Source organism: Monopterus albus, unplaced genomic scaffold (genome assembly GCF_001952655.1).
Source record: "Monopterus albus unplaced genomic scaffold, M_albus_1.0 scaffold325.1, whole genome shotgun sequence".
Classification (NCBI taxonomy): Eukaryota; Metazoa; Chordata; class Actinopteri; order Synbranchiformes; family Synbranchidae; genus Monopterus; species Monopterus albus.
Genome location: NW_018128205.1, coordinates 212,241 through 222,844, shown reverse-complemented (window position 1 = coordinate 222,844; position 10,604 = coordinate 212,241). Strand labels below are relative to the sequence as shown.

The 10,604-nt window shown below is 44.2% G+C and overlaps 1 protein-coding gene and 1 non-coding gene across 4 annotated transcripts; both read right to left on the bottom strand.

Annotated features, from left to right (window-relative positions):
- Positions 1–331: 331 nt before the first annotated feature.
- On the bottom strand, positions 332–8,087 carry LOC109974239 (hepatitis A virus cellular receptor 1 homolog). Of its 3 annotated transcripts, none has more exons than XM_020624340.1 (7): positions 7,925–8,087; positions 5,344–5,688; positions 4,741–4,815; positions 3,844–3,911; positions 3,179–3,263; positions 2,375–2,399; positions 332–906 (listed from the first exon to the last, which is right to left on the bottom strand). In XM_020624340.1, the coding sequence occupies exons 2-7, from the start codon at positions 5,666–5,668 to the stop codon at positions 765–767; spliced, it is 720 nt and encodes a 239-aa protein (XP_020479996.1). In that variant the 5' UTR covers positions 5,669–5,688; positions 7,925–8,087; the 3' UTR covers positions 332–764. The 3 variants fall into 3 exon arrangements, with proteins under 3 accessions (XP_020479996.1, XP_020479997.1, XP_020479995.1); XM_020624341.1 differs by lacking the exon at positions 7,925–8,087 and adding an exon at positions 7,542–7,914; XM_020624339.1 differs by lacking the exon at positions 7,925–8,087 and adding an exon at positions 6,382–6,458.
- trnad-guc (transfer RNA aspartic acid (anticodon GUC)) lies at positions 7,487–7,558 on the bottom strand. The gene has a single exon. It is a non-coding gene; the product is annotated as a tRNA-Asp (tRNA).
- Positions 8,088–10,604: the final 2,517 nt, after the last annotated feature.

Sequence of the window (10,604 nt, the reverse complement as noted above, 5' to 3'; positions counted from 1 at the left end):
GGCAGGGGCAGACTCAGAGAGGGGTGGCACATTTGAAATACAGATGAAGTCAGTTAAACCACAAGTTCTATTAAATAAGCCATCGTTAACGGTCAAGTTGTTTATTTTGTGTATAAAGGAGACACAGTGCTTTCTTTAGCTGTGATTGCCTTATTTGCTCCTGGGCAGGGGATGCTGACCTTATTTACAAGTGTTACAGGACATTAATGTGTAATTATGATAAGACTGATGTGACGTGAACAAGGTGAACTTCTTCACATGGACAAACTTTAGGCCTGCGCTCACGTGGGAGTTATCTTAATTATGAATTTCCATCTGTTCAAAGTCCAGCTGCTCAGATATACAGAAGTGCCAGAAACCAAAACAAACAGAGGCCGCACAATAACCAAACATGGACCAAAAGGCACATTTAAGGCAAACAGCATCATCTTGCCACTGCTCATGCTTTTTCAGAACCACCTTGATGATGTAAATGCGCACAAGTTGTCTTTCTGGCTCTCTTCACCACATGTGATTATGAGCTCTGTGACTGGGTGTTTCTTACAGCAGGGCCCTCTGGAACTTGTAGTTGCCTTTGTTGCAAAGTTTGCAGATTTTCTTTGTTCAAAGAAGCAGAATCTCTTCAGCTATTATTGTTGGAGAGGTTCATGTCCATCGCCCTGTCCCAGTGAAGCCTCATCCTGGTGGCGGACTGGGGGGCTGCAGGTGTGTTGTAAAGAGCTCATTGTCCTCCCTGAGCAGCTCAGCAGGCAGAGCTTCAGACCTCAGGGACAGTAATCGTACTCGCCTCCGTTGGCACCTCCGTCTATCTGATAGATGTTCTCCACCGCCGAACCTCGACTTTGGAGATGGAGAGTGGATGAGGGGGAGTTGAAGAGGGCTGAAGTGTGGACCTGCTGCTGAGGGCTGCAACAAAATTCACATACGTTTAATTCATCTATTAATGTTTTCACTGATTTCTGTAGTAAAATTCAAAATAATTTCCTAGGATGAGTCCTAGAAGAAACTGTGATTTGCTACTTTTTATATGGAAAATGTTTTGATTTATTTTGCTTATTCATGACCTCTTCTCAAGTGTAACCACAAATACTTTACTTTAATCACATTAAGTGCTACAACTTACAACCTGTGTAGTTCTACTTTTATTCCATGTCATTCAGTCTACTGGTAATGATTACACTGCAGCTCAGGTTAACCTGTTTTTTTTTTCAGATGCACTTCACCTCAGATTGTGACATTTGTGATGTGACATTTTCACCAGCTTCATCTGAACATCTTCTCTGAATGTCACACCAGTCAGAGTGGAAACCTCAGAGGTTTCCTCTGTTCACTTTCATCTCCACTCTAAAGTTTATGTTTCTGGTAAAGTAAACCTCCTGTGGCGTGAACACCCTTCTACATATCAGGCCTTTCAAAGCCTTTCATAAACTCTTACTGATTATTAAGCAAATCATTTCCATTGTTATCTTAATTATTGATCACTTCAGCTTTCTACATTTAGCCATTATCTCTTAACAATCATTTTTTCTATCACCTCCTACTGGTTTCTTCTTCCATGTTTTGGATCTGTCGTTTACCTGGCATCAAAACTATTTAAACTGTTCCTGCTCTTTGACAATCTGTGATTTCATGTTTCAAAATATTGGTTGAGAAATGTCAAGTTCATCTGCAAGTTGTGCAACATCTTAAATACTCATGCGCAAAAATAAAAGAGAAAAACGTCTGTCTCCGGCTCCTTCCTCGAGTTAGCCTACTGTATGTGTCCACCTCTTCTAGTATGTTTGAATTTTGAGAAGACTTTAAGAATTTTGGAAAAATCAGGTTTTATGGATTAGGTAGCTCTGTGACTGAGTGTATTCTAAAAGGGTCTGAGTGTGTGGGTGTCAAGTGAAGTCATCATGTTATCAGCAAAATCAAACGTTAAAAGATTCAGTTTCAATTCAGACGCTCTGCTTGATGACTACTGGAAATGTGGCAATAAATGAGCGATGCATCTGGTCTTCCACCACCGCTAATCAGAAATCTGCCGTGTGGTTTCCTCTTCTCGCTGGTTTCAGTTTGAACACACCACCGTGCTACTGAATGTAGTGGGATGAAAAAGAAGATGATGATGATGATGAGATGCCCAACTCTGAGGTCAATGATGATGATGATGATGATGATGATATGCCCAACTCTGAGGTCACACTGCAGACTCATGAAATCTCAGCTCAGTCACGGCTTAACAGCAGAGAGAGGTACCAACAACGTCTGAACTACCGGGACTTTAACGTCTCCAAGCTGCTCGGCCTCGCTGCCAGGCCGTCAACAGAACAAGAAAAGAAGAAGCTAAAATCAGTTTCCCAGTCTGAATGAGTCACATTATGACACTTACATTTTGTTGAACCTCCACCTCCGTCCTGCAGAGAAACAAAAACACCAGAAGTAACACCAGTAACAAAGAGAGATGTTCGCCTGCGCAGTCCTGAATAAACAGATTGTCATTACGAGAGAAGATTAAGTCTGGTCTGTTACAATGTCAAACAACTGATGAACTGAATGTCCGACAGTCTGTGAACTCCTCACGTGACCACCATCGTGGTCGACTGACTACTGCTCCATCTTTGGGTTACAATAAAAGCAGCAGTGAAGGACTGTTCACGTTACAGTGGTAAAACGAAGGCCTTGCGCTGCGCGTTCCACTCTGGTCAGCACTGAAACTCATGTAGAAATTCCCAGGGGAGTGGCTTTGATGCTAACGTTGGTAGCAGTCTTGAAGGTTTGAGCTACAGAAACACAGGACTACAACTAGTTGAAAGAAAGAAATCCGACAGATTAAAAAGAAATAGGGACTAAAAATATTTTGCTAGCTTTGTCTGTGTTTATCTGATCTCGGCATTAGGATTATATTATTGTACAGTTTGGGAAAGTTCAGAAATGTTGTTATATCCTGTAACCTGCAGTTCTATGAGTAAAGGCAAAGCCTGAGAAGCCCGTTGGCTGCACACACAGAGGTCAGCGCAACAAAGGTCAAAGTTCACCTAATTTGAGCTTTCTGCGCACCACAGACATATGTGCAGAACCTGTGCAACGCACCACGTATGCAACAATGGCGACACGCGCACAAAAGCCGTTTCTCAACTGCAACGTGAACATGCCATGAGGACAGTGGCTGTTCTCATGTCAGGCTTTAACTTACCGATAAGGATGAGTCCACCTATTGCGGCCAGTGCTGTCAAACTGCAGAAAACACACACCAGAACCACTGTCACAGCGCTGCTCCCCTGTTCATGTCAACACATAAACACACACTTAGTGTCACCTCTTCAGCTGAAAGTCAAGCTGACGTCTCCAGAGGGGCCCCGGGGCCCGAGATCCGCCTCTGACTGGTGACATTAACCGTCAACTACACAGTGACACTTAAGGACTAAACACACACAAGTGGACCTTAATGAGATGCACAAAAAGCGAAAGATCCTGTGCACAAAACAACTTAGATAAAAAATGATGACAGACAGAAATCGATGTTAGAGATGTAGAATGATCACAAAGAGACAAACAGCTACAAAGAGACACAAACGACCACACACAGATCTGCTCCCATGTAGGATTCACTCTACTTGTGCGCTTAATTTCTCAAGTCCTCTCATTTTATGTTGCTGCAGACTTTCACTTCTCACCATGGGAAAATACAGCAGTTTTTAATGTGCTACACAGATACTAGCTAATTTAAAGGTAAAGACTTCCTGTCTCTTCATCATTCACAGTTTGTGGCATTTGTTTCATAGAAACTCAAATTTCTAACGACATGTAAACCACCCTCTCAGAATTGCCAGCTCACACCGGAACAGGCATGTTTCTCACCTCAGCCTCAACACTGCTGACACTGCTGGAGCAGGAAGTTATGGCGCTGTGGGTGGATGTCATCTGACCTGCAGGAAATGAAAGCAGATGTTGACACGGCTGTGTCAGCAGCCTAAAGAAACACAACTGGTCTGTGAGGAACTGGTCCGAGGTCTGGAGTTCAAACACACACGAGGCTGAACCGAACGAACCCTCCTGCTGTTGTCGTTCAGTGTGGAACATACTGGGCCCAGTTTTGAGGATCCACAGCATCTGATCAAGATGTACTGGCTCAAGTGGAGTTTTGGTGTGTCCATGTTCATTTTGGCAATTTGACGACGAGGAAAAATGGTTCAAGCCTCTGTGCAAGGAGAGCAGGGCCGTACTTGACCTCCTTATTAAAACAGGGTGTGTTTTGGGCGCAATATGCAATTATCCAATCAGTGTGTAACCTCACATCCCCTTTAAGAGACGTGGCAGTTTGAACGTTTGGCGGATTGCTAGCAGACTGGTGGACTTGCCGGGTCAGACGTCAGTAAGATTTTCCACTGAAGAAACAGATCTGTTCATGCATAAGGTGAAGGTGCACGATCACTAATCAAAATGGTTCTGCATGTCCTGCGCATGAGCACTGTGCATGCACCTACACAGGCGCACATCACAACACGGCCAAAGAGACATTAACTAGCAACGATGATTGGACTGTTGACCGCAGACCTGCTTTTTGCTGGTCAGTGACACAGTCACTTTATGCGCCCTCATATTACCAACGCACCCAAATTTGCCTGAACACATCCTGTCTTCATCCAGACACACCTGCCGGTAATTGCACTGGTAGGAAACTAGGAAACACAGACGTGCTACCGGCACCACACTGTGTGCTTGTTGTCCATTGTGACTGTGTTTGTGGTGAAAGACCTGGATTGAGTCTGGCTGTTGTCTGCAACGTCGACGTCTCTCTGTGTGATGTTGCCGATGTAGTTGCCCACGGAGCTGAAACACACAATCACAGACAACATGAACACAGCAGGGAACATCTGCAACACCTGTATTATCAGTTAACCTAAAGCTCTGCCCACATCTCAGCTGAACTTCATCACCTCAGACAACAGGAAACTTGTTAAACCAATTCAGACTGTTTGTGTCTGGTGGTGCCTCCCAGGTGTAAACATGTGTGTAACGACAGGAAATAATCCAACTCTGTAAGTTGGCGTGACAGTATGGCGAAGTTCAACATTTCTACTGTGTTCTGTTCTCTGCTCTGAGTCGATAAACTATTTCAGCTTGTAAACAAGAAGACTTCCACATTCTACTGTAGGACATGTATTTATAGAAGAGTTTGCTCAGAAGTTTCTCCAAACAGAGCCTGATTTCACAGATTTCAACTTCCTGTTTCTTTTCATTTCCAGTGTTTCCACTCAGGCAAATTGTGCAATGTGCAGACAGACATGTGGAGGGAAACGCGCAGTGACAAACTCCACCCTGCTGCACAACTCCAGGTTTTCCTAAAGATTTTCTTACCTCCTTTAATGGTCAAATCAAAGTGATGCTTCTCATCATTGAACCACCCGTATATATCCACTCTGCACCCGTACCGCCCAGCGTCTGCCTCCGTCAGGTTCAGTATCGTCAGAGAGACATCCCCGTCCTTCAGTCGTCCCTGCAGCTGAAACCTGCTGGAGATATTTCGCCCCCTCTCCATATAATGGCCTGTGGCGACCAGCTTGTTGTCACAGCCATGGTTGGGTATATCTCCTCGATTCCAGCAAACTGCCCGCTCTCCGTGGTACTTTATGTCATATGTACAGCGTAGAGTGATGTTCTGACCTGCTTGACCCACGACCATGAGGTCACCACACGCACCCACTGTGGAGACAGAAACATAAAATATGTGGTCACCTTCAACTTTGTCTTCAACCTGCTCAATCAGCAGCTGACGTCCGGACTCTGCTGGTCTACTGCCGACGTGCCCTCCTGCTCTGACTCTGGTTTCACCTGATTTAAAGGGTTTCTACTGTATCTTACTGTTTTACACATTTGTATGCATTGTTTCTAAATTCTATTTCTTTTTAATCTGTCAAATTTCTTTCTTTCAACCAGTTGTAGTCCTGTGTTTCTGTAGCTCAAACCTCCCACGCACAACAGTAAACACTGATTTATTCAAACATAAAATAAAAGCCACCAGAGCCTCCCTTGTCTGCGTTATGCAGCATCTGATATCTGATTAGGTTTGCCCACTTCCAGAGTAAATAACATTAACAAGCAACACTGCACCAGAATGATCACTAATACTAACAGACCCTTCTACCCACAGTCATTTTCTCTTTCCCCAGTCTCACGTTATTTAAGAGACTCCACAGTGGTTGGCAGCACAGAGACTGAACGAAGGAATGGCCAGAGCAGAGACAGTAACCGTAACAGGAACGCACAGTCACACAACATGCTCAGAGACAACACACAGCTACAGAGGTTAAGGAAATAAATACCATTAAAATATCAGATATGTATGTATTGGTTAAATGCCATTGTCACTTCTAGATGAGAGCTGAGAGCTGGTACCTGTGAGCAGAGCGAGCAGCAGCACAAGCTTCATGATGAACACCGATGAACTGTCGTCCCACCAGACACAGACCACAGTTAAACACACAACTTGTGCAACACTGTGAGTCATCACTACTGTGCGCTGTACAAAGAAATCACCGGACGCTGGCAGCCAAAACCACACATCACCGTATTTCTCATGCAGCTACTTTACTTGACTCTGTTTTCAATGATCACATTTTTCTCTTCGCTGCTGTAAAATACTGCTCCAGCCCAGTTACGTGCCTGGAGATTATGAATTCCATCTGTGTCTGCTGCTACACAAACTAAGGTTTTAGTTTAAAACTAATAACTATTTTAAACTATTAACATTCAGGTTTCTGCAGACCTGCTGTGTTGTATGGTAACAAAGCTGAGGAGCAACATATTTTACTCATTCACGCCTCATTAACATGTGGCTGTGCTGCTGCAGTTGCAACAGAGAGCTCTACTTAAAATCAGGGAAAGTCACATGAAGTTCTGCAGAGATGAGACAATAAAGAGGCTCAGGGTTCTCCAGGAGCTGCTGCCAAGAGAAGCTGGCTGTGGACATGATGGCAGACTGCTGACCTCGGTGGGAAGCACTCAATTTAGCAGGAAGCTGTTCACCCCAGCAGGTCTACAGTTATGCTTTAGTTTGGGTGGCAGGGGTTAAGTAACTTTAACCCTGATCCTAACCCAGTGACCCTAACAACTTCTGGCCAAGACTGACAGTGCTCAACTCTTGGTCATAATCTGCCATCTTGTCCACAGCCAGGTCCCCCTCAGAGCTACTGCAAAGTGGCTTTTGTTTTTGCGTGTGAGGGTTTTGATGTTTTTTGTGTTTTCATAAATGTCAGGAAAATGATACAAACAAAAACAAGTGTACATTATTTCTCTAATTAAAAACATTGAGCAAGTGTTTCAACTGTGATCTTTAAAAGAAGCCACACTCTAAACTTATCTGGGTTAAAATTTTCAATTGCTTATTATTTTATTTACAAATTAAAAGTAATATACATTTAATAATTTTCAGTATGAAGAAATGTTAGTCATTATATTTAAGAAACTATAAACACAATGTTTTATGAAAAAGAATATCAGCCTCCCCGTCGGGGAATCGAACCCCGGTCTCCCGCGTGACAGGCGGGGATACTCACCACTATACTAACGAGGAACACTGTAGCAGTGAATCAAGGGCTCATCTTTTTAAGCCCTATGCCACTTGGTTCTTGCTAGGGCGGCTCGTTGTTATACGGCTATGTATTAAAAACCGTCCGTTAACAGATAAATCAGCGCATAACTACACACTCACACTCACACTACATACCAACATAAAACAGATCAAACTGATAAACACGCGAAATAATCAGCATTTGAACAAATAAAAACTGTCACGTTACTCAGGTGTTACCGCGACAGGTCGAGGGCAGCAAACACCGCATTATTATTATTTAAATTAAGTGACAATTCAAACTAACTGCAACAAACTACAACAGGAAAACAACGATAACAATCGAGAAATGATGAAATAAACACATACCGTGTCCACATGAAACACGTGAGGGACTTCTTATTTACAGCTTTCTTACTAATTACAAACATCTGGACGAGAGATGGCGCTACAGCCTGAATCCTGATGCAGGCGATAACAATCAACACTAATCTGGAGGATTTAGATTATTGTCTACCACCGCGTGAACGAGCCGTGGATCAGGCCTGTTAAAGGAAACATTCGTCAGTACTGAATGTATCGATGATGAAATAAAACGACCTTGCCCGAGATTTATTTTATGAGTTTAATAACTTGACAAAGAAAACAACTTTACAGCAAATTACTGCAGTGTAAACAACAACAGGTCGGATCCGTGTTCACGACTTGCTATTGTTTTCTACCAAATCTGTGATTACTGACATTTATTTACACCCAAATGACCTGTGGTGACCCCGTGCAGGTGTCTAGTTAGGTCGTCCTAGAGCGCCCCCTTCTGTTGCAACACACTCGGGACTGTGCCACAGTAGCTCCAGGTGTCCTGCCAGCTGAAAGTGGAGCGCCCCATCAGTCAGATGTACCCTCTGGGTACTGGAACCTGCCAGTCACCAGTTCTTCCTGTCCTGCAATCGGGTCTCCAGACTATTCAGATTCTCTCCCAGCAGGATGAGCTCAGGGGAACTGCACCACCGTCTTTCAGACACTGTTTTACCTCCACCTGTGTCTGACAGGTCAAAATGTGTGGTCTCTGCAGCATGCAGGGATCACTGAGCAGGCTTCAGGGGCCCCAGGATCAGGGGCCCTCTGTATGTGCAGGTCATATGGCTCAATTATGAGGCAAAATATCCACAAAAAGAAACAAAATACCAACAGTCAGTGTTAATTAGGGTTAGTCAGTCAGTTAGTCTGGGGTCCAGTGCAGGAGGGGGTGGGGCCTGTTACCTGTCTTTGCAGGGGGCCCACATTCCCTATAATCCACCTCTGCCCTGTGGTTACCCAGCTGTACTAAAATGTAGAAAACAGTCAAATGAGAGATCTGGTCCACCAGCAGCAGGGACAGATGGAGTCCCGTCTCTAAACAGGGTGTTCCCCCTCCTCCCTCTCCTCGTCTTCCTCCGGCTGTGACGGCTGCTCAGACCTCCACGCTCCTGCACACACAGCACAAACAGCTGTTGGTGCTTTAGCCTCCATGAGGAATTAAATAACAGCAACACACTGACACTGGAACATCAATTCAGTTTTGGTTGAAATGTGAAAAATATAAAACAATCTAACACAAGTTCAAGGTAATACTGATGTAATCAGAGGGCTGAAAGCAAAGTACACACTGGATCTCAGACAGAAATGTACTTTTTACTACGTTTACTAATGATGAAATAAACACGTACTGTGTGCACTGTGTGTGTACTGTGTGTACTGACGGTGAGCAGTAGTCACCAGCAGAGCAGGGATGAAGATGATGAAGGACACCCTCAATGTGTGTCCGACGATGCTCTGCAGAGAGTTCACCTGCTGCTGGACAGCTGACTGTCAACAAACAAACATTTTTACTTATTTGTTGCTGCGGTAACCACAACACAGTATCACAGTGGTCTGACATTTAAATTAAAAAACTCCATAAGCAGCAGCTTTGCTGAGTCTTCTGTACCTGAATCAGCACCACCATCGGTTCCGTGGTGTTGACAACACTTCCTGTCTGCTGTGTTGTGTTGTCACCTGTCAAACAGGTGAAGACAAACATAAACAGAGTTTCTGGCTGCACCACTGATGGTAACTTTTCTAGAACAAAGCATCAGTTTGATTTAGTCCCTACAGTCTCTTGAAAAAGACAGGGTCAGCTGCAAAAGTCCCACAGTGAAGTGACCAAACTGTCAGCCCAGGTTTGTCAAACATTAAAATTCACGCTAAAGCTTTCTGTCTCTTCAGGGCTCCTGCACTTCAGCATCACATTCAGACCCATACTCACTTATTGGGGTGTGTGGTGTGTTCAGGTTCCTGGTGTCCTGGCTGTCTGAGTGCTCAGAGCTTCCTGCTGGTGAGGAGTCAGAAACCACGGAGTGAGCTGCAGGAGGAAGGGCAGATACGAACATTCAGCCACCATCTGTCATGGTCTTTGGCAGCAAATTTGTCATCACACCATTCAGTGGTCATTATTGTTATACTGTAACCTGCAGCCATAAATATGGTTCAGAAGGGGTCTGCTGTACCTCCCTGGAGGTACAGTAGGTCTGTTCTACAGACATGCACCCATAATATGCACATGACATCTAGTGGTCATAGTAATTATGACACAATCCACAGGGTGAATTGGGTGACGCAGTTCATGAAGGAAGAAGGTCAGTATTAGGTGGAGGTTTGGCTGGGTGGGTGGATCAGACAACACTGGACTGCCCACAGGAGGGAGGTGCACAATTTGAGAGAGATGCGTTGTTTGCTGTGTTTGTGACCTTTTAACTCAAGACACAATCTTCTCCAAAACAAGCCACGTAGTTTTACACCTGAACCTAAAAACTTACATAAAACAGGAACGCTCTCGTAACCATGACAGTAAAGGCCTGTAAGATGATAACAACCTACTGACTCTACTGGTAGGGACCTCCTGAGCCATAATGTGGGTCTAAAAACAACCGATAAGGAGCCATCGAATGGTGTGATACAAGCAGGTGTTTTTGGAGACTCAAAGGTGACTGAAACTAAAAGAAGTAAACACAAACCACGAGAGAACACTGAA